Source organism: Dama dama, chromosome 28 (assembly GCF_033118175.1).
Source record: "Dama dama isolate Ldn47 chromosome 28, ASM3311817v1, whole genome shotgun sequence".
In the NCBI taxonomy this organism is placed as follows: Eukaryota; Metazoa; Chordata; class Mammalia; order Artiodactyla; family Cervidae; genus Dama; species Dama dama.
Window position 1 is genome coordinate 54,546,901 of NC_083708.1, and position 24,779 is coordinate 54,571,679.

General features: G+C 36.2%; 1 protein-coding gene across 2 annotated transcripts in view; it reads left to right on the forward strand.

Annotated features, from left to right (window-relative positions):
* EPHA7 (EPH receptor A7) overlaps positions 1 to 24,779 on the forward strand; it is a 201,692-nt gene that overhangs the window by 49,226 nt on the left and 127,687 nt on the right. For both annotated transcript variants that reach the window (XM_061131699.1, XM_061131700.1), the window contains exons 4-5: positions 17,415 to 17,570; positions 18,424 to 18,759. In XM_061131699.1, the coding sequence (XP_060987682.1) occupies positions 17,415 to 17,570; positions 18,424 to 18,759 (492 nt within the window). The remainder of the gene's footprint in view (positions 1 to 17,414; positions 17,571 to 18,423; positions 18,760 to 24,779) is intronic.

Here is a 24,779-nt window from a genome sequence, read left to right on the forward strand (position 1 = left end):
TGACCCCGTGGCCCGTAGCCCACCAGGTTCCTCTGTCCATGGGATTTCCCAAGCAAGAATGCTGGAGTGGGTTACCATTTCCTTCTCTAGCAGTTCTTCCCAACCCAGGGATCAAACTCAGGTCTCCAACACTGCAGGCAGATCCTTTACTGTCTGATCCACCAGGGAAGCCCAGTAACCAGAGGTTAAATACGGTGTTACTAAGCAGGTGTGGTTTGAAAATTTAGCAAATTTATTTGTAAAGAATATCCTTTTAGAAGTTCAGCACCACATGCCTAATGCCATGATATAAATCTCTCTAAATTTGAGCATGAATCTTAAAAAATAAAAGTAATGTTCTATTTTAATACTTCTGTGAAACTTCATGTGCTTTCTTTCTATTAGGAATTCAATAGTCTACCTTCTTATTATTTCTTCTGGCATTTGATAAAGTTTTCTTATAGTTATGCTGTTTCTCTTTAGAAGTTAATAGTGGGGGCACTAATAAAACACTGAGGTGTACTGTAAAGGATTTATTCCTTCATATTTTGGTTTAATATGTAAAATGAAATTTGGAGTAAATTTTTTTAACCTTTCACAAAACTACATGCAACCGTATATTAATCCATTAATAAATGGTGTGCTGATGCTAAACTCGTGATCCTTCAGAAAGGACTGCGCCAAAAGAACAGGGAGAGTAACAGATAAAGCTTAAAACTGTGTGGTTCTAGAGAATGACTTTGGAGACATGAGGGAATCCTGAGAGCTAAACATAACTCTAATTTTGATACTGTCATTCAAGCTCACTAATTAAACTATCTCTGTAAAATAATACTGTGGAATAATATGTGGTGATAAACAGCTGAGAAATCAGTGTTATACCAAATTCATAAGAGAAAATTGATAAGAGAAGAATTTCATTTTGGGAAAATCCTAGAACTTTACTGACCCTGTGGGCTAGAATATCCTTCAGTATCTGTAGCTTGAAGAACTTCACCGTTTAGACTCTTAAAAGACTACTAAGTTAAACTACAAAATAACCTTTTTCAAAAATAGCAGAAGGATTATTCCTTCCTGGGTTTGGACTCTCTCCTTTTGTAATTGTTGACATGTGGCAAGGATCACCTTTGATCCAGTCATGTCATATTTATTTTGTTTAGTCAGTAAATCATGTCTGACTCTTTTGGGACCTGGGCTGTAAGCTGTCAGGCTCCTCTGTCCATGGATTTCCTGGGTAAGAATACTGGAGTCCGTTGCCATTTCCTTCACCCTGGGATCTTCCAGGAATGGAACCCCTGTTCCTGCATTGGCAAGTGGATTCCTTATCACTGAGACACCAGGGAAGTCCCCTAGTCATGTCATAGGTTGTATGTTAATTACAGCGACAGGAAATAGATGCACATGAAAATTTGTAGCCATCATTCTCCCTTTGGCATACATCTACTCACAGAGGTGGTTTTTAAGTCATAACTTCGCTGCTGCTGCTTCATCATTTCAGTTGTGTCCGACTCTGTGTGACCCCATGGACTGTAGCCTGCCGGGCTCCTCTGTTCATGGTGATTCTCCAGGCAAGAATACTGGAGTGGGTTGCCATGCCCTTCCCTGGGGATATTCCCAACCCAGGGATTGAACCCATGTCTCCCTCATTGCAGGCTGATTCTTAACCACCTGCAATTAAAGTCATACCTTTAATTATTCCCTAAATTACATAGGACTGAGTCAGTCACACGTTAGCTTTTAGATATTTTGTTTAATTTAAACATAGATACAACTACTATTCTTATCAGCCTTTTGTTAAACATTTACTCAAAAGATAATTCAACTTAAATATTGAAAAAAATTATTCTCAAAATATTGTCTGACCTAGTCCACCAGGTTTCCATCTCTGACAGTAAATTTCCACAGTCTGTCACCTGCTTTTATTCTGTATGTTCTTTACCATTTGACTTGGATATAATTCTTGAACTGATTTTCTTCCTTTCATATTATCTGAATTCAGATTAGTATAGATTGATATTTCCACACCTATATGTAGGTTTTGAGATGATTTGATTCTAATTAATTAAGAAGATTTAATGTATTATTAGCTCTCAGTATATAATATTATATCCAGGCTTCCCAGGTGACACAGTGGTGAAGAATCCATCTGCCAATGCAGGAAATGCAAGAGATGCAGGTTCGATTCCTGGGTCGGGAAGATCCCCTGGAGTAGGATGGCATCCCGCTCCAGTATTCTTGCCTGACAAGTCCCATGGACAGAGGAGCCTGGGGAGCTGCAGTCCATGGGGTGGCAAGGACTCGGACACCCTGACCACACACATGCATGTAATACTATAGTGCCATTAGCATGGCAATAGAATCAATCATTATATTCTTTTTTATTCTTTTCTTTGTAAGAGCTTTCCACAGATATTTCATTTACAATATTATCCTTTTCTATGAGAAAACAGTATTTGACTTCTAAAGTTCTCAGTTATTTCAGGTTGACATCTGTAGGCATATATGTGTTGTTTGATCCTCTGTAGTATTGATGTTACATTCCCTGAAATCACTTTAATGTTAAGGTACTTTATGTTTTTATCCAGTTTTTCTGTTGGGATTAAGTTTAGACTTGAAAAAATTGCGATATTATATGTACGTATAAATAGGCTTTAACCCTTAGTTTTATCATGATGCTCTTCTCATAGGTCATAAGCAAAACAATTAATTTGAGATATATGAAATTGAATGGAATAACACAAATGTACAGAAGGTTAAGTGAATGTATATATGTGTTTGCACTCATAATAAAACAAAAAATGCAATATCCCATTGTATTTAAATTAGCTTTTTGCTTACTCTACAGTAATTGTTTTTTTAAATTTAAAAGAGCCAGTTGGAAATTGAAATCATTTTTCATAATGTAAGGCATCAGTGGTATTTCTGTGTTTTCCAATAGAAATGTTAATTACAAGAATTTATTTTAAAGATGGCCTGTCTAATTCAAAGTTACTTGCAGAAGTGAAAGCATTTGTGTACTCTCTCAATTCAGTTCAGTTCGGTTGCTCAGTCGTGTCCGACTCTTTGTGACCCCGTGAATCGCAGCACACCAGGCCTCCCTGTCCATCACAAACTCCCGGAGTTTACTCAAACTCATGCCCATCGAGTCGGTGATGCCATCCAGCCATCTCATCCTCTGTTGTTCCCTTCTCCTCCTGCCCTCAATCCCTCCAAGCTTCAGGGTCTTTTCCAATGAGTCAACTCTTCGCATGAGGTGGCCAAAGTATTGGAGTTTCAGCTCCAGCATCAGTCCTTCCAATGAACACCCAGGACTGATCTCCTTTAGGATGGACTGGTTGGATCTCCTTGCAGACCAAGGGACTCTCAAGAGTCTTCTCCAACACCACAGTTCAAAAGCATCAATTTTTTGGCTCTCAGCTTTCTTCACAGTCCAACTCTCATATCCATACATGACCACTGGAAAAACCATAGCCTTGACCAGATGGGCCTTTGTTGGCAAAGTAATGTCTCTGCTTTTTAATGTGCTGTCTAGGTTGGTCATAACTTCCCTTCCAAGGAGTAAACGTCTTTTAATTTCATGGCTGCAGTCACCATCTGCAGTGATTTTGGAGCCCAACAAAATAAAGTCTGCCACTATTTCCACTGTCTCCCCATCTATTTCCCATGAGGTGATGGGACCAGATGCCATGATCTTAGTTTTCTGAATGTTGAGCTTTAAGCCAACTTTTTCACTCTCCTCTTTCACTTTCATCAAGAGGCTTTTTAGTTCTTCACTTTCTGCCATAAGGGTGGTGTCATCTGCATATCTGAGGTTATTGATATTTCTTCCGGCAATCTCGATTCCAGCTTGTGCTCCTTCCAGCCCAGCATTTCTCATGATGTACTCTGCATATAAGTTAAATAAGCAGGGTGACAATATATAGCCTTGAGGTACTCCTTTTCCTATTTGGAACCCGTCTGTTGTTCTCTATGTACTCTTTAGAACATGGCAATTCTAGATTATCTAAAACTAGAATATTCTTGGTTTTGAGTTTGAATAGATCATATATTTAAAGTAAAGTGTTATTCTTTAAGAATATGAGGGGTCTGTTATTCTTTAGAGTTTGGTCTGGAAAAACTGCCCTACATTGAAAGTTTTGTCATGATTTATAATTTAGTACTTAGCAGTTGCTCTTCCTTCAACTTTCCCTCTCCCATATTCAAAGAAAATGATTTTGATTATACTCTTATAAAATATGTTACATCTTGGACTTCCCTGGTGGTACAGTGTGATAAGAATCCTCCTGCCAATGCAGGGGCCTTGGGTTCAATCCCTGGTCCAGGAAGATTCTCCATGCCGTGGGTAACTAAGCCAGTGTACCATAACTCCTGAAGCCTGAACATTTTAGGGCCCGTGAGCCACAACTACTGAACCTGCATGCTGCAACTACTAAAGCTGTGCACCTATTTGCTCCCCCACAATATAAGCCCCCACAATGAGAAGCCTGTGCACTGCGATGAAGAGTAGCTCCTGCTCACTGCAACTAGAGAAAGCCTGCAAGCAGCCTTGAAGACCCAGAGCCACCAAAAAATAAAAAATAAATATGTTACACCTAATTCATACATTTACTCATATTACTATGTTAAGGATGCTCATAGAATCATTTTAGAAATCATCTAGTGCATTAATCTAAACATGTGCAATTGTTTCCCTGTACAGTATAATAGGGAACTTATGAGTGCAAGTCCATGAAATGTCTCCTTTAACTGGTATAGTCAAGACGGCACCACATTCTACTAAGAATGTATCACGTCATTTCCAGTGGTCTGATTACTATGAAAAATTTACTAACTGGTGTCAGTGAATTAACCTTTGGTAAGTGGGATGACAGTTATCAGATGCATACTGCTATAAGATGAATAAAGATTCTTTCTTTCAATAAATGTAGGTTAACCTCCTGCTATGTACTAGGCAATGTGCTGTGGTTTTGGGATCCATGGATAATATAATCCCTGTCCTTGAGATGCTCACAGTGGGCTGGAGGAGACACACAGAAAGAAATAATTATGGCAGTATTAATACCACAATTGTGACCAGTTTATACTGCCTCCTACGTAGCTTTAGGAGGTCAGGAAATACAGAGGAAGTAAAGTTTTTAATTGTTTCATAAAGAATGAGTTACTTATTCTTCAAAAACGAACTGAAGTAGTTAGAATGTATTTTTACATATCTAACACAGCTTTTTCTAAAGACTTTATTAAGAAACATTAAGTAGTGTTCTAGTAGTACCAACATTATCTTTTTGCAAAGTGGATAGGACACCAGAGAACTACCTAGATTATTTGCTTGGTGTAGATATAAAAATTAGCAACTAACTAGTTTTCTATTATTAAGAAGTTGTATGGGTATCCAGTTAGAGAATTCTTGCTGTTTTGTTTCTCTCTAACCATTCTGTTTTTCTGACAGTTCTGTGTATCTCATATATATGTATATGTATGTGTCTATTTCTTTTTGTGTATGTGTATAGCTAGCTCCTGTTTTGAGAAAAGGATTGAGCTCAACAACATTATTTGTTGTAAGGACTTATTCTGCCTATTATTTTCTTTTATTTCTGAGAATTAAGGATTGACTGAATCTCCTCATTGTCCTGATGCATCTTTTTAAAATGTCCTGCTTCAGGGTTAACTGATTTCTTTATGATCTTCAGAAAATTTTCCACGACCTAATAGAAATGATTATTTATTTCCCCACATGTTTAAATTGCCTTAAACTGCTTTAGGGTAATTTGTTTCACAAGACTTAGTATTGATCCACATTTTATAACTGACTAAATAAGAAAAAAAAGAGTCTCCATGAAATAGCTAGAAAGATTGCCTTAACTGATGATTTTGTTTTAATCATTATTGAAATTATTGCAGAAAACTGATGGTTAAAAGCCCATATCTTAGGCTGCTTGAAATGGAAAGTCTGTTCTTAAGAAATCAAGGTGATATTAATTCTTTTCATTTTGTCTATGGATCTTGCAAACTTTTTCTGCATAATTATAGTTTTAAATAGATTGTAGGAGAAAGTTCAATTATTGATGAATTGCTCACAATATAATCTAAGTTTAATTCTTTGAATTTAACTAAAAATGTTCATTTTGTTAAATATAATGAATCGCAAACATTTGTATGTATATACATATTTCTTGTCCACCTGAAGTTTTTTTAATGTGAAATAACCTGTCTTTACAGAGTATCCTCATATTGCCAGATCACTATTAGCCTCATTGAAAAACAAGTCAATAACTGCCACAAATAGCTCTCCAGTTTAAATATAATTGGTCAATAATATGTACTTACACACATTTCCTGCATGTCCACGTACACTGAGTAGTTTTTTCCCTTCACATTGATGAAATGCTACAGCTTTGGCAGGAAAGGTGACTTTTGAGTCTGTGTTCAGCATGGAAATAGAAGATAATTAAGTACATTGTCAAAGATAAAAATTAAGGTACAATATTTATAATTTACATAGGTGATTTCCTATGAAAAATCAGAAATTTAATTAGCTTAAACACATAATTAACATAATTATTCATGCCATTTGATGCTAGTTCAAAAAGGAATATAGTATTGAGAGATCATCATATTTGTCTTTTATCAGATATAACTTTGGTCCAGTACCTGGCACAATGCAAAGAGTAGGCAAACAATAATTATTTTGTGAGAGAATAAATGAATAACAGGACTCTATTTGCCTAACAATTAATTCATGTTTCTTATTTGCATATACATCTGGTCATGGGGAAGTGGCTCAGTGTTTACCAGTGGTAGAAGCCAGAGCGGGATCAAAACTTCACATGAAATAAAAACAGTCTGTCTTTGGAAGGAAAAAAACTTCACATGGAAATTGACATTGTGAAATAGCTATAATAGTTTACTATTTATTGAGTGCTTATTCTCTACCAGGCATTGTGCTAAGTTCTTCACATGAATCATGCACTTTCATTCACAACAATCTTTGGAAGTAGTCTTATTAGATTTCTTTGTTTTAGATATGGAAAATCTAGGTTCAGAGAACTTAAGCAAATTGAAAAAGGTCACACAGCTAGTACATGCTAGAAGGAAGTCAGATTCATAATTTATATAAAGAACAAGTAGTATTGCTTTTTCAAGACTGTTGGAATGAGACCTATATGATGAATTTAACAATGCCCGTCTTTTAGAATATTAACTTTATCTTTTAAGCAATGTTCTTTTTTTAATATGATTGAGTTAAAACAGGGCTTCCCAGGTGACACTAGTGGTAAATATCTGCCTGCCAATGCAGGAGACTTAAGAAACGCTGGTTTGATCCCTGGATCAGAAAGATTCCTTGGAGGAGGGCATGGCAACCCACTCCAGTATTCTTGCCTGGGGAATCCCACGGACAGAGGTTCCTGGCAGGTCATGGTCCATAAGATCTCAAGGAGTTGGACAGAACTGAAGTGACTTATCCCGCATTCGTGTGTTGAAACAAAAATATTGAGCTTTCAAAAGAGGAATTCTTGCTTTTATACTTTACATTATGTTTTGCGTATAGAACTTACATTATCTGACTTTTCTTGCTATTTTCAAAACTGTGAGGAGTGATTTAGCATAAAAGGAATGAATAATAAAAACAAATTACAAAAAGTATGATATCATAATAACTATAAGAGAAATATTTGAAAATAAGCTTTACAGTGGCATAAATGCTAGAGTAAATTGTATCCCCTGTCTGAATCTTCCCAACACCAATTGCTGTTTGAGAACTTATTGCTGCCTCTTGTTCTTAATGACATGCCCTCAAGGAAATCTTTTAGTAGAATGCAGTAATACTGTGTCATAAATAGGCTATATTTTTTTTAGTTACTACAAATAACTAATACATTGTTCGGGTAGCTGGCCTCCCCTAATTTAAGTGTTTTTCGCCCATGGGAATTCCATAATTACACTATTTTGCTTTAGATGTGAATTAAGGTTAGGATTATTTTAGTTCATTTCCAGTGGGGTTACTAAATCCTGAGACTTCACAATTAATTTGTGTTTTTTATCTGTAGGTGGATCTCTCGGTGGATCTTTGAGGACAATACTGAGTGAGATCCAGAAGGGCCTGATTTCATTTTGAATCTTTCTCTTTATGGGAGTTGACTGTTAAGTAATTTACATAATTAGAAATTCCACTTCTGGATCCTTACCGGCAGGAACCCGAGTGAACGTGCCTGTGTCTGGGACACACTCAGGGTTTGGCAGCAATGCTCAGGGACAGCCGAGGTGAACGGCTGAGCGCAGACATCCTTGCCGCAGCGCCCGCGGCCTGTCTGGATGCACGCAGAGGCAGGACAGTCCTTCCAGAACCTGTCTTTCCCTCTCTTGCTGAGGCTCCCCTGAAAGACTAAGTGGGTGTGAGTTAGTACGTGCGGTTTTGGGGTGGTGATGGTGGTAGAAATATATGTGTTTTTACAGATAGCATGTCAATGAAAACACTTGCACTAGCGTTTAACAGCTAGGTAACCAATTAGTGTGTTGTTAAAACAACCTTTTGAAAATTGGGGTGGGGGGGAAACTATTGTCTATAGCTGTTAATAATTAATAACGAGGAAAGGAGGACATTGGAGCTGAGAATGTGAAATTTCTTTGTCTAAACTGCATGCCAGTAAATGGTGGAGTGGATTTGAACACAGTTCTTGGAGTTAAAATCCATTTCTCTTTTGAGAATAGGGAATAAGAGAAAACATTTTTAATATTCTAACTTGACTTCTTTTGTTCCCTCTTTTTAAAAATCGTTTTGGCAATGAGGTCAGAATTAGGGTGAGATTCTGGTGTAGTAAAGAGTGTTTTAATACCAGACTTCAGCAAAATTCCTAGCATATTTCAAACTGAAAATTTAATAAAGAAAAAAGCTATTTACGTACTGTTTAATTTTTTTTCTCTTTACAGTCTAAATCTTAAAAATAAAATCTTTAAGTGGTTTTTATTTTATGTTTCCTATTCACTATATTGAATCAGTAAAACATTAATTACTCAAATAACACAAATAAATAATATATATATTTATAATTCCCCCAAATTAGTTTTTCTTTTTAGTTTGAGAAAAATCCCCAAATTATTTTCAGCCCTTGAGCACCTAATATCAAACTTTATTTTTCTGCATCATTTCTAAATTCTTACAAGTTAGTTGTGAGGTGATATGGATGGTGATTCACAAGCTGTAATATACTTGTTACATCACGTTGCTTTTATCCTCCCTGCCCACTGTTCATTCTCAATGTGAAAAATCATAGCATGTCAATGACAGGAGGTCTGGCTTTCAGACAGACTTTTGTAATTATTCCCACTGAGGCACTGTCAATAGGATTAAAATACAAATTCTGGATCTGTCCATCCCGGATGAGGTCAGCACTTTGAGCAGTGGGAGTACTATTTCTGCAAGCTGTGCACTCCTCTTTGCGTGGAGAAGCATAGACATGAATATGACACAAATATTTGAAAGCTCCTATGGAAACAGGCTAGCTTTTCCTAAATTGAATGTCCATCTGCAATAAATAAAATAACAGCATTCATTAGAATCCCTATGTACGTATGTAGACTCTCCAATAATATTAAGGCCCAGAAAGTTTCAATTACAGAACAATCCACTTATAGTTCATAATTAATAAACTCTTTGCAGCTGTATAACTGTGGCCGGAAACATCTGCAAAGCCTCATATTTTACACACAGACACATACATATAATTCCTTCAGAAAAAGTTTAATTGTGCTTAAAATCGCAGGTCTGGAATCAGAGTGAGAACTGAGGAAGCTAAGCCTAGTTGTATTCAGTTAGCTCTTGGGAGAAGGAGATGGGAAGTAAAAAGGAAACCAGCCCTTGTCTGGCGCAGTGAATGTGGGTAAAAAACAAGAATGTTTAAAGTCTATTCATATATTCACTCAAAACTAACTTTGTATATAATCCCCCTACATATAACTTCATATTGATAGGTATCTAAGTTATAAAATTATTCAGATAAAATTGCTAGTCTTCAGATAAAAGATAAATTCTTATAAAACTCTAAAGTTAGCAAATGGGTAAAATATATTGATTATATATTTTCCTTTTTTTAAAAAAATTTTTGCTTAATTTGTTACACCCAAATATAGCTGCATAAAAATAGATGAATACAGAACATATGTGTTAGAAAGGCAAACATATTTTTGACAGATAAAATTTGGTATTTTTTCTTAATGTTGGCTTACTTAAATGTTCAGGTTAAAATTGCATTATCAATGGATTTTATTATGCAAAACAACTTTACTAGATAAAATGTACATACCATACAACTCACCCCTTGCAGTTAACAGTTTAAAATATTTTGTTAGTATAGTTATGGGTGTGCTTAGTCACTCAGCAGGTCCAACTCTTTGCGACCCCATGGACTGAAGCCCACCAGGCTCCTTTGTCCTTGGGGATTCTCCAGGCAAGAATACTGGAGTGGGTTGCCATGTCCTCCTCCAGGGGATCTTCCCAACCCAGGAATTGAACCCAGGTCTCCCACATTGTAGGTGGATTCTTTACCTTCTGACCACCAGGGAAGTCCTAGTATAATTACAGAGTTGTGCAACCATCACTACAAATCAATTTTTGAACATTTTCATTATCCCAGAAAGAGACCCTGTACACATTAACAGTCACTTTCTATTCCTCTCAATGTCCCAGCTTTTAGCAACCACTAATCTACTTTCTGTCTCTATAGACTTGCCTATTCTGGATATTTCATGTAAACAGAATTATATAGTATATGGTCTTTTGTGACTGGGATTCCCAGGTGGCCCAGCTGACAGTCCTGGAGATGTGAGAGATGCGGGTTCAGTCCCTGGGTCAGGAAGGTCCACTGGAGGAGGAAACAGCAACCCACTCCAGAATTCCTGCCTGGGAAATTCCATGGACAGAGGAGCTTAGCAGGTTGCAGTCCATGGAGTCACAAAGAGTCGGACAGGACTGAGCGCACACACTTTGCTGCTGTGACTAGATCGATGTGACCGAATTCTTTCACATGGCATAATGTTTTCAAAGTTCGGTCATGCCAGAATGTATCCAAGTTTAGCTGCTTTTGATTGCTGAATAGTATTCCATTGTGTGTATTCATTTATTAGTTGATGAACATTCGGATTGTTTCCACATTTGGGGCTATGATGAATAATTCTGCTGTAAACATTTAATTATATTCAAGTTTTTGTGTCAGTAAATATTTTCATTTCTCTTGGGGTACATACCTAGGAGTGGAGTTGTTGGGTAACATGATAACTATGTTTAAACTATTGAGGATTTGCCAGTTTTCTTCAAGGGGCTGTACTGTTTTATATTCCCGATAGCAGTATATAAGAGTTCTAATTCCTCCATATCCTCACTAGACTTCTTTTAGCTGTCTTATTGATTATAGTCTTCCTGTTGGGTATAAGTGGTTTATCAGTATAGTTTTGATTTCTTTTTCCCTGATGACTAATAATCTTGAGCATCATTTTGTGTGTTTATTGGCCACTTATATATGTTCCTTACAGAAATATCTGTTCAGATTCTTTGCCTAATTTTTGATTGACTTATTAATGAATGTCAAGTTTTAATTATTTTAAAATTTCAACTTATTATACTCTCAATAATATCTAATCTTATTTCCCTCATCAATTTTATGGTGGGAATATCTTATTAACATGCATTCTTTCCAGACTTTGATAGTCTGAGAAAAGACATAGAACCTCCAGGATGATGATTCTAAGCACCTGGAAAGGTTTTAAAATATAGAAATATAAAAACCTTAATAATGATTCAGTTTTTTTTAATAGTGCCAAGACTAGTTTCTTTTCAAAGCACACCTCATGCTCAGTCATAGAAGACAGCCCACTAAGGCGTAGAATTTCAGTGCCTGAAGGTTTAGGATGGGGTCAGCTATGTCTGAAATTAAAGGTGGAGTTTAAGATTTCAAAAAAAATGTGCCCATTAAGGTCAAGGGAATCATTCTTGGCTCTAGAAATCTAAAAGTATGTGGATTTTCTAGAATAACCATTTTGTGGGAGAATGTCCTTAGAAGTATAATCATTTAGGATATCTCCCAAACTTATGCTTGTAAGTCATGCACCAGGGCAAGTCTGAGTATCTGCACCCTTGATCAGAAAAAAAAAAAAAAAGCATTCCACTTCATCTAATTCCACCTAAAGAGTGGAAATTTGTCTGTGGTTTTTACAATGGTCTTTAGGATGGTTCATTGAGAACAAACAATTGTTTACACCAGTACCCTGACTGTTGCACAAACTGCCTCATGTAAGTGTATATTCAAAGGCCTAGCACCCCATTGCTTCAACAATTGCAATCCATTGAAGACAACTATGTAATGTGCTGTTGTTAGGAGAGTTTAATCAAGAATCAGAATACAAGTCTTTCATATCAACTCTCTTATATCTTTGTGTTCAGAATTTTATTGCTCTTAAGTAATTTACTTATAAAGTTTGTGTGTTTTTTTAAGAATTTAAATCCCAAATATTATTTGAACCAATTGTGTTATATAAGATGATATTCTCATTTAAAAAAAATTGAAGTTAAGTATAATGTTACAGTTACTTCATTACTGTAGACAGTAAAGCAGATCTTGAAATATATTCTGTAATGTAATTTAGTGTATATATATTGCAGTAGAAAATCTTGTCACTGTCTAGTAAACAGAAGTTTCATGTACTTCTTAGATTTTCTTCGGTGGTTTTCCACGTAAACAACTAGCTAAGCAAAAACTTGCTTAGTATATGAAATCTGACAAGATTACGGTTCTTAGCTCTAGGATTAATGAACTTATGTTATTTTATTCACGGAGGCCCATTCATTACTGGTTAGGAAAAAACAGTCCAAAGAATCAGTCCCAGGCAAGTCTTTGTGGTGACATGGAAAAATACTGTTACTAAAATAATTGGTGAAGTATCACTTTTTAAAAAGTAATTGAATATTGAAAACAAATTTTATACATATTCCTAGTCTTCATCAATACAGCAAAACATTACCTTAAAACAATGTTCAGTTAAAAAAGCAAAATTATTGAAAGGCAGGAAATTAAAATGGTATGTTTCTTGCTGTAACTAATTTTATGATAGCCATACACTATTTTAATTAAAGTCTGCTTTGAGTTCAAATGCTGTTGACCAAATTGAGAATTGAAACAAAAGAAGGAAAAAAACTGTAAAACCACTGTAGCACAATCCCTAGAAAGTTATTCTTATATACTTCACCATTATGTATGAAGGGAATTTATCTTTGATGGAGGTTTCAGAAGGCATTTACCATGAAAAACTTTTTTACTAGTACCTTTTTGGAAAACAAGGTGCGTTTATAAGAAAGGAGAAATTGCTTTTATTTCTATATAGGCTTTTGGGAGCAGTTGGAGAGCTCATTTAAGTCTTCCTTAAGTGGTTAAATCTCAGGTATATCACTTCACCCCAGTTTCTCTTCCTGAGTATTTTACTCAAGCTATTTCATCTAGATATCTTATCTGAAATTTTAATTTTATGAGCATCTGTTACTTCTTTCTGAAACTTTTTACCACCCAATTGCTCAAACTACTATCCTAAGAGATACAGCTTATGTCTTCTTGTGTTCTTGGCTTTCCTCTTCATGCTGTAGCTCCCAAGATTTTATACTTACTTTTAATAAATTTAAATTAATGGCTTCCTTAGAGGGTGAGTGAAAGCCGTCTTGTTACAACTTATTATTTTCAATATTAACTGAACTGAAACAGAATAATACTTCAAAAAAAAAATGCTAAGACTTTTATGACCACATTTTTCTGGGATTGCTTCTCTCATTATCTATTTAATGATGGCCATGCATGTACTCTATCATTTTGCAGGCATCCTCAGTGCCAAAAATTCATAGTGAAATTGAAAAGATCTATTTAATACACCTCTTCTGGAAGGTGTGCTAGCTAGGATATTATTTCACCATTTTCTAAATTAAAGTAAATGCTTTAAATAGTCAAAGGATATGCTAAAAGACAGTAGGTACCCACTGAAAATTCATTTGTGCGATGCTAAAGCTTTAAGACACATTGAATAGATGCCAGACTTTGGCTCATTCAGCAGTCAAGGCTGAAGTGATAGCATATGGTTGAGTATCAGTCCTGTGTTCTAAATCCAGTTTTAACCTAGACAATGGAATTATTTGAGGAACTCATGTTAACTTTGCTTCAAATCTGTTTTCCCATCTGCTAAAATGGTAACAGAATTTAATGTAATTTGAAAGTTGAGTGATAAGGGTTTTACATTTCTCTACATTAGGTACCATACATATTCTACACTTCTACAAATCATGGAAGTGGAGCAAGAAATGGTCCTCCTTATTTGTGAGAAAAGTGGGAGTGAGCCTTTAGTTAGAAGCCTTTCTTTGCAACAGGAGGATGAGAATTGCAGGAGATTCCACTGGGTAGCTTGCTGCCTACCGGTTCTGGCAGCGTTACCTCGTTGTTCAGTTGCTAAGTCAAGTCTGACTCTTTGTGACCCTGTGGACTGCAGCCTGCCAGCCTTCCTGTCCTTCACTATCTCCTGGTGCTTGCTCAAATTCACGTCCCTTGAGTAGGTCATGCTATCTAAGGATCTTATCTTCTGCTGCCCTCTTCTCTTTTTGCCTTCAATCTTTCCAAGCTTCAGGGTGTTTTCCAATGGGTCGGCTCTTTGCGTCAGGTGGCCAAAGTATTGGAGCTTCAGCTTCAGTCCTTCCAGTGAATCTTCAGGACTGATTTTGTTTAGGATGGACTGGTTTGATCTTGGGTGTCCCTGTGGCTCAGACAGTAAAGAATCTGCCTGTAATGCAGGAGACCCGGGTTCGATCCCTGGTTTGGGAAGACCCTCTGGAGAAGGGAATGGCTACCCACTCCAGGCAAGAGCCTGGAGAATTCCGTGGACAGAGGAGCCTAGCGGGCTATAGCCATGGGGTCACAAAGGGTCAGACATGACTTAGTGACTGAGCACCAACAATAAGGTAAGGCTTCCAGAATTGATAGGCGTCCAGCTACCTGGTAGAATCTTGTTTGGTCTTACCTGCCTACTAAGTGTCCGACTCTGTGTGACGCTATGGGCTCCTCTGTCCATGGGATTCTCCAGGCAAGAATACTGGAGTGGGTTGCCATTTCCTAGACCAGGGGATCTTGCTGACCAGGGGCTCTCAAATCTCCCGCATTGGCAGGTAGGTTCTTTACCACTAGCATGACCTGGGAATAGAAACAAAATTTTTAAAAAAAGAAAAGGAAAAAGCTTACCCAGTAGATGTTAAACATTGATCTTATCTAGTAGATATTAAATCATGGTGCCACTGTGTCCATTTCCTTGTTCCCTAACCTCCTATCTCTGTAAAAAGTAAACAAATACACATAATGTCATCAAAGACTATCAGCATACACCTCTTCTCTCTGTCTTTATCTTTTTTTCTTTTTTAATTCTCTGAGACTTTGTGTTATCAAGCTGTAGGTTGTGAATAAAGCATTGCATTCTCTATATTATGGATGTTCTATCTGATCACTGAATTACAGATAATACGTGGAGCAAGATACAGTGCATACTTACAGGAATTTCCAGCCTGAGAAATCCATGCTAAATCCTTTATCCTACCAGTTAACCAGTCTTTTATGTGGCAAGGTCATGTCTTTAGAAACATTTTGAAGTGTTTTTTGATATTATTTCATAATGGATCTCACTGTTCTGTGTTTTAGATTTGTAGTAATTGCTACAAGAACATGTGAAGATGCATTCATCTACTGGCCTAATACGTTTGCCACTGTTTCCCTCTTGTAGGAATTGAGGAGGCCAACTAAAAGCAGACTGGCTTCTGAGAGCATAAGTGGATCATATATTTACATAGAGATGATGGTAGTTCTGTTCACAAATCTTTAAGTTATCTATCACAATATAATATATCTTTAAATTATCTAAAATACCTATCTTGTTCATATAAAACAGCCTTGTTTTTTCTTTAAGCTTAAAAGATAATTTGGATTTCTTAATTGCACCAAATTATGTATTAAATATTCAGCATGTCAGCAAAAGTGTAGAATGACTTAACTTTTTTTTTTTCTGGAGAATAAGATAGGATTTTCTTAATAAGATAGGATTGTTTTTCCCACCCATGAGTGAAAATGTGATTATGCTGCTGAATAATGCCCAAGTTGAGAATATTAAATAAACTTGAATCTAATACATAGAAGTTATAATTGAATTTATGTTAAATATTCAGTAATTTTTCTTTATAGATATGATTTATTAATTTCCATTAAATTTGAAGGTCACTGAAACTTAAAGAGATATTCATTTAATAAATATGGAGGGCAAATTGAATCTCTTTAATATATTCAATGTATGGTACCATCAATTAATTTAAAAATGTTGAAATGAAGAAAATTGAATTTGCTAAATTTTAATTGAAGATAAATATGTAAAATGTCTGGGGATAGTAAATTCTTCCAGGTTACTTGATTTTGTAACATGTAGTCTAAGTGAGTAAGGGAAACTCGCTGGAAGGTGGTAGGTATCTTTGGGTGCCTGTCTATTCATTGCTGAGAGCATGGCTGAGTTGCTCTGACTATCCTAACTTTTCCCAGTAGAGGAGAGTCATCACCTGTTTGTAGTTAATGGCTTTCTCCTTATTTCTGATAGAATAGGTTTCTCCTATCCATAGGGTTTCATTATTTTTAGTAACAGGGAAGTTTGCTGAGTGGGAAACAGACTGCCTTAGAACTTAAATTATATCTTGAAGTTTTCTGAAAATTGGTAGGGGGAATACATTTCTATCATTTTAAGATAAAAATGTTTGCATCACTATTGTTTCTAGTCAGGTCATAAAATGATTTTAATATTTTTCACTAAGAACCGTATTCACGCATAAAGACTTAATTTACAGCTGTATTAGATTAAGAAAACAGAACTTTGAAGTGTGTTAATGCAAATCAACAAGCAAGTTAATTATTAGTGAAATCAAAGTTCCCCTGAATTAACCATGCTGAGATTTTGTCTAAATAAATTATGTTTGTGTTTAGTTTTGGGCTCTAGATTTTGGTCTGATGCCAACTACAGGTCCAAGTTTGCTGTATCACTTGGTTTTTATTATTTTGCTTTAAAATGTAGTATTGTAAAGTAGGTTTACTGATATACACTAAATAGAATTGTAGAATTATACCATAAAGGGCATGTTCTTACAATTTTTTTTTTTTTTCTGTTTAATTAGAGACTTAGGGCTTATAGTTATTGATAGTTCTCAGGAAACATGGCTACAGATATAAAAAGAGTATGTTAGAAATTTCTTATTAGAATCTAGGTTTCTATTGAGTCTGATGATAACACATTTGGAAATCAGATTTCATATTTTATTGTTTGCTAAAAATTACTAAAATTCAGAAAGGGTCTGCTTGTTTTCATGTTTCTATTTTCACTTTCTTTTGCATTCTCAGCCTGTGGCCGTGGGTTCTACAAATCTTCCTCTCAAGATCTTCAGTGCTCTCGTTGTCCAACTCACAGTTTTTCTGATAAAGAAGGCTCCTCAAGGTGTGACTGTGAGGATGGGTATTACAGGGCTCCATCTGACCCACCATATGTGGCATGCACAAGTAAGTTCGTAATTGTGAAATAAAGACTTTCAGACCCCTTCCATTTGTTTGTAGGATTGTGACATCATTGAGATAAACCTGAAATTTCTGAGTACATTCTTAATTATTATTAAACACTTACAAACTTTCCATAAACCAATAAGGCTAAACAATAATATAAAATAAATACACCTTACATCATCATCAGTGTAGTTTTCATGTCTCCCAGATCTTGCATTTTAATCATATTTTACACATATATCCAATAGGAATAACAAATAAAATGTAAAAATTATTTGTGTCTTGCATGGCTGTGAAATGTAATTAAAAAGTAATGGTTTCTGAATTAAAATTCCATCACTAAATAGAGCAAATCTCACATCTTGGTGCTTCAATGAATGAATGTTTGAGAGACTCAAATCCAAAGCCAATTCCAGACATTACTATAAATCATTCTTGAGCACATTAAGAATGAATAGATGTATTCTCTCTTACATGGTTAAAAGGAAAACTATTTTTAAACAACTGCACAACTGTTTTTTTAGGTGCATTAGCTATTCTTTTTTAATTGGTTGGAAGAAAAATAGCTAAAGACCATGGCAAAACTACAAAGACAGTCGTTATCCTATTTTCATTTTGACATATTAAAATGGAAGATAAATAAAGCCTCTTGCCAAGTGAATTCAGGATGGCTTTTATAAGGTTTGTCTAGGAAAGGTAGTGAAATGTTTATGTGAAAGAAAGCATTTCAGCTAGTTTTCTGTGTGGTAATTGAGCCGCTAGCTTAATGCTCCATGTGGATCCTTTCGTTTTGTTTGTTTGTTTGTTTTTGACTAGTTTTGTTTATTCATTTACTTACTTTTGGTTTCCTAAGGGCCTCCATCTGCACCGCAGAACCTCATTTTCAATATCAACCAAACCACAGTGAGCTTGGAATGGAGTCCCCCTGCAGACAATGGGGGGCGAAACGACGTGACCTACCGGGTACTCTGTAAGCGCTGCAGCTGGGAGCAGGGCGAATGCGTCCCCTGTGGGAGTAACATTGGCTACATGCCCCAGCAGACTGGATTAGAGGATAACTATGTCACTGTCATGGACCTGCTGGCCCACGCTAACTACACCTTTGAAGTTGAAGCTGTAAATGGAGTTTCTGACTTGAGTCGATCCCAGAGGCTCTTTGCGGCTGTCAGTGTCACCACGGGGCAAGCAGGTATGTTTTCCTGTTTGTCTTCACTGAGCCAAAATCAGTGAGGTCTCTCGCTTGAATATCTCCTTAACTCAGCTATACAGAACCTGATTACTCCAGCTTGCGGAGTATTCACACCTTTAGCTTTTCTTTGTTATTTCTTCTGTTGTCTGTTAAACCATTACTAGACCCATTAACATCTCCTCCAGAGATCTGGCAGGAGAAAGAAAAGGGGATAAATTGTAAACCAGTTAAAGTTGCTCTAAGAGGAGCAATTCTGTTAAGCTTAAGGGGAGGACAGGGAAAATGGACAAAATAAGATGTGAGGTATTTCTTGCATTTTTTACCTTTTGGTGTGCTATGTGTTCAGTGCTCGTGATCAAAATTTACATAATTAGGGATAATGAAGGAGTTGGCTTCAATGTCTCAAGTAATGACAACCACATAAAAAGTGATATTTGTAATGGATGGCAAATCTGCCTTAAAAATTGCATGAAGGAATTTACATTCCTCACTAGATTTGTGATCATATCATGTTAATGTCTATAATATTGGAAAAATATTTAGGAGATCTCCTGAGAATTTAAAAATAAATGAATTAAGAAATATAATAAATAAGATGGTTGTGAGCTGGTAGCTTAGCCGAAAAGCAGTTGTGACTTGTCTTCTTACTGGCATTTAAGATGCCCTGCTTGGTCATTCTTTGCTGTGGTTAAGTTGGTTTTGGAAAATATAACTTGGGAAGGTAGCTTCAGAAATTGGGGACTTTCTAAACCTTCAGAAAAATCTTATGACTGAGGGAAGTTGCAGAAATTGAGGGCTTTTTCAAACTTTTGAAAATTCTTGCTGCTGAAGGATGATGCTATGTAGTCAATGTAGCCAAGTGCTAGGTCATTGTCAATAAAATTAGACCTGCACCAGAGTACTGAGTTGTGAAAGCATCATAATAAGGTTATAACAAAGTATTCTTAATCTTTGGCTAACTGTCAACAGACATTATTATCACAAATTCCTGGACATAGTCTGATCTATTCTTCATATCTATGCCAATTTTAATAAAATGTTATCTATTTAAATAATATCTGTACAATGAAACCTATGCATAAGTCTTACGCTTACCATTTTGAACAGATTAGTGGGTTCCTATTTTAAAGGCTTCATTTTGATGTTTATTTAAAAGGCTATTGCAAATCAGATTTCTTAATGTAAAAGCTGACATCTGGAGGTAAAACAGCATAGAAACTTTTAAATCTTCAAAAGTTGGACAAAAGAAGGAACTGATTTAACTAATACTTGGATTGACTCATTTTATTTATCCTCACTTCATTTACCATTCTTTTAAAATGCTGTTGTTGCTAGATATTTTTACTTGTGTTGCTTTATATTGAAATTTGTCATCATAACATTACAGCAAGTGGTTCTGAAACATTTTGGGTTCTTGTTTGTGACCCTAGAGCTATCTTTGGAATCATTAATAAAAACTCTTAGGTCTGCTGAGCTAGAAAAACTGCTCTATTCCTGCTGATAACAAGTATAAGAAGGGATGTTTTTATTTATTTTTGAATTCAACCTAAAGATACTGAACTGATCCCACAAGTTGAGTTTGTCAGATAGACCACTTTGGGGATCTGTTTTCTTGCTCTTTAAATGACTGTTATTTAACTTTTCAAGTTAACACTTCACAGCCTAAATAAGTCATACATAGATTTTCCATAAATTCCTGAATCACCTCTTACAGTAGTTAAGTAAAATGGCTTTATCCCTTGATTCTCTTCTGGTTAAGAGTAAACTAGGTTTGTTTGCTTTGGGGAGTAATTTAAATGTATAAAAATTAGATTGCTGTGGTTATACAGCTCTGTGAATATACTTAAAAATGTTGAATTGTGTACTTAAAATGCATAAATTTTATGGTATGAAAATTCTATCTCAAAAAAGCTAATAACATTTTAAAAAGAATAAATACAATATAGTTTATAAAAACTAGGTTTGCACGTTTATGTTAAAATATTAATTCACAATTGCCTAGTCCCAACTACATACATCTCAAATGCTAAAAACCCATGAATATATACTTTTAGCTTTTTCTGCTTTCAAAAAGAAGTACATTAATGAGGCAGCAAGCTGTGGTAATTTTTAAAGTTATAATATATTTTTAGCACAGAATTTAAAATATGTTAGCGATTATTGTTCAGTTAAATTGATACCCACTTCCCCCGCCCCCATCATCAGTAATCAATATTTTTCCTTTTTCTAAGGGGAGAATGATTTGAACCTTTGTCCATGTTTATGATCATCCATGAAAACCTACAATGATCCTTAAAATTCTCATTCTACATTAACCAAACTGCATTACCTCCCACTTAGTTTATGCTGCAGTCACTTCAATAATGAATTTAAGGGTCTCTGGTCAGTTATTACCCTCATCAGCAACCCACTGGGACAAAAAAAAATCTGCATGTGTTTGGGCAAGATGAGAGAGTAAGAATGGAAAATCATCAGGCAGTGTTTGAAGATTGTGTGTATACTTTGTAGTTCTTTTTCTATTGAATTTGAAGTCTGAAGCTCAGGACCCTCCGTAGCAGCGTTTGTGGAAATGGAAGCACACTGAAGGCCCCTTGTCCTTCCCTCAGGATGGTAGGAGGGTCATGGGCCTTTAGGGACCTGTATACTAGCCCCTGTTGCCACTTACGAGGTGCATACTTTTGGGTGGACCACAGAGGTGCTACGTGAGTAAAATGGAGATAAAATGGTGTGTATGTTCCTGTGTTATCCTGTTAATGAGATGTTGAAGAAAATTTTAAATTCTTTATTGTCATAAAAGTGTTATTTCAGTGAGGAGCATGACTGCTGATTAAGCCTCTTTTATGCAACACTTTGTGGACCTGCCAAGGCAAAGCACACTATAGTCTTTATCTACTGGCCTGTGTCTGAGGCGGGGCATATAATCGAGGCCCAGAATTGGCAATTGTGTGTTTATAGCATGGCTGCTGCTGCTGCTAAGTCGCTTCAGTCATGTCCGACTCTGTGCGACCCCATAGACGGCAGCCCACCAGGCTCCCCCGTCCCTGGGATTCTACAGGCAAGAACACTGGAGTGGGTTGCCACTTCCTTCTCCAATGCATGAAAGTGAAAAGGGAAAGTGAAGTTGCTCAGTCGTGTCCGACTCTTAGCCACCCCAAGGACTGCAGCCCACCAGGCTCCTCCAGAGGGAGAAATTAATTTTGTTCAGTCACAGGTTATCTTAAGACTGAGATTCTTATTTAAAAAAAAATTAACTTTAAGATGAGACATGTATAGAGAAGCATAATATATGATATTTATATTTAGATAGTTTTTGTGTTTGCTCATCAGGAACATATGACCTACACAAGCTCGCTAAAATGTATTCTTTTTTGTTGTTGTTTTGTTCAGAAGGATATTGATCTATTAAAGGTGAAGTCACACATATCAAACTTGTACACTGGAGATGTGTGTGTGTGTGTGTGTGAAGGGGGAAAAAGCACATGCATTTGATTTATGACATTATGATCCTCATTCTTCCTTACAGTGGAAGACTCTCTGGAACAGATATGGTCTTGATAATTGCATAAGTGTTCTGAAGAGGTAACTATTTAATTGCTACTTTTCAGAACATTAACTCAGACAACTGTTCTGAGTAGTACTGTCAATATGTCAATTTATGTCTAGACTGTGTGGGACCCTGAGAACAGGAGAGCAAAGAACGGGCCTGTCCTTATGAGGAGCCATCACTGTGGCCAATGTATATTAAGTTATGAAGCTAATGAGAGGGCACCTGAATATAATGTGATACTTGCTGTAGAACAAGATTAGGAGCAAAATACAGAACCTCAAAGAAGGAATGATTTTCTTCTGTGGAAAGAGCGGGAGTCTTCACAGAGAAGATGCCAATCAATCTAGAACTTTAGAATGAATATGTTTTTGCCAGAAGGAGGATGAATAGATCATTTTCTAAGCTCTCAGGAGGACTTGTCCCATGAAAACAGAATAATCGCCACTACCTTCCTCCCACAGATCAACTGCATTAACACACCAGAATGGGCTGCAGAAAAGTTAGTAAAAACCACTCACCCTAAAATTACTGTCTCTGTCTGTAATACCTTGATTCACTGTGGGATCCCTTAGACAATTAGATAATTTTTAGCTTTGTTAGGAAACATAAAATTATAATATGTGGTTTCCCGCCAAGAGATGTAAGAGACTTAGCAATTATTCTTCAGGTCAATAATTATGTTATATTTGTGTCTTTACCATCTAGCACAGTTCTTTCTGTATTACTCATGTTGTGCAGTTAATTCCAGTGAGGAAGCTAGTCACATGCATGAAAAGTTAAGCGATTTTATGAGTGAAAACATTCAGACATGAATGGAAAAGGCATAGGATTTGATATTTGGTGACATGATTACTTCATGTTAGATAAGATATTTCACCTCTTTAATTTGAATTTTCCCCTAAATGGATGGGATAATGCTACTTAACTCCTCATATTATTAGAAAAATTAGCTTTTAGCTTAATACCTGTAACATTTATTAGAATAAAATGAGTGTGTTATTATACTAAAACAATTATAATAATTGCAAAGAACTGACTCATTGGAAAAGACCCTGATGCTGGGAGAGATTGAAGGAAAGAGGAGAAGGGATGACAGAGGATGAGATGCTTGGATGGTATCACTGACTCAGTGGACATGAGTTTGAGCAAGCTCTTGGAGTTGGTGACGAACAGGGAAGCCTGGCGTGCTGCAGTCCATGGGGTTGCAAAGAGTCAGACACGATTGAGCAACTGAACTGAACTGAACTGAATGATAAGAATTACTAGTGAGTGAACACAATATATTTTTTGGTACTTTTTAAGTGTAAAAGGTACACAAAAGAGTGTCAAGTTGAATCACTTAATATCTTTGGACTCATGTAGTCCTCTGAAGTAAAGGAGAGGTCTGAGACAGAAGACCTCGAAGAGCTCATCTTGTGTCCGTAATTAAATGGACAATCATAATAGAGTACAAACTATACATTGCACAGTGCAAGGCTGACTGCTGATTATTGATAGCTGAGTAATATGTGTACAGATACTATCATTTTTAATGAGACCTATGACTTACAGTGCTTAATTAAGGATGAAAGTTGTAACCTCTTAAAAGAGGATTAATTTCCCAAAGTGGGCTCTCTAGGAAGCAGACAGTGTGAGGGAGATTCTTGCAGAAATTCTGTCAGGGTTTGTAATTGGAATCAGCACTATCTGAAGAGAAAGAGGGGAGTGGAACTGAGCAGAAGATGAGCTATGTTATAGTCTCATTCGCATCCTTTGCCAACTCCATGGGAGTTCTCCACCTATAAGGGATCTTCAGATTGTCCCAATTTGAAAAGAGAGTAGCAGGCTTTTATACCTCTTTGTCATGCAGGCATGGACTGCAGGCTCCTCTAAGAAGGTTTCATTCTTGAGACAAGGAGATTCTAAAAGGGGACAGGGAACTGAAGTCTGTTTTTGAGCAGCTGTCTCAGCAGCTAGCAAATTCTTTCTCCATTCCTTCACCAAAGGGAGTGGGGGCCATCTCTAATAACACACATTATGTAGAACTAAATCATGTCAAAGAATACAAGGGGCAAAGTTTAGAGTGTGTTTAGAGAATAAGTGGTACAAACTGGATGAATAGAGTTTTCTGGGAAGAACTAATGGGAAAGTTTATTTTTAAGAAAGAAGACCTTTCTAATTGGAGGAGGGGATAGTGGGAACAGGATGTTTTGAATAGGCAAGTTACATAAGTAACCCTGGTTTACATTTTAATTTTTGTGTATCTTCACAGAACATTTGATGTATTCCATATAGCAGTTTTTATTTTTTTTTTAATTACCCTGCTTAGTCTTGATTCCTCTGGAAAGCAGATATGTAGAAAACATTTTCAGAAAGTATGAGAAAGTATCAGCAAAGCTGACATATCAAGGTAGAGACCCGTAATTTCTCTACAAAGCTATCTCAGAGAATCTGTATCAAAAAAAACAATTTTCTTTTTCTCGTCTTCAATTTT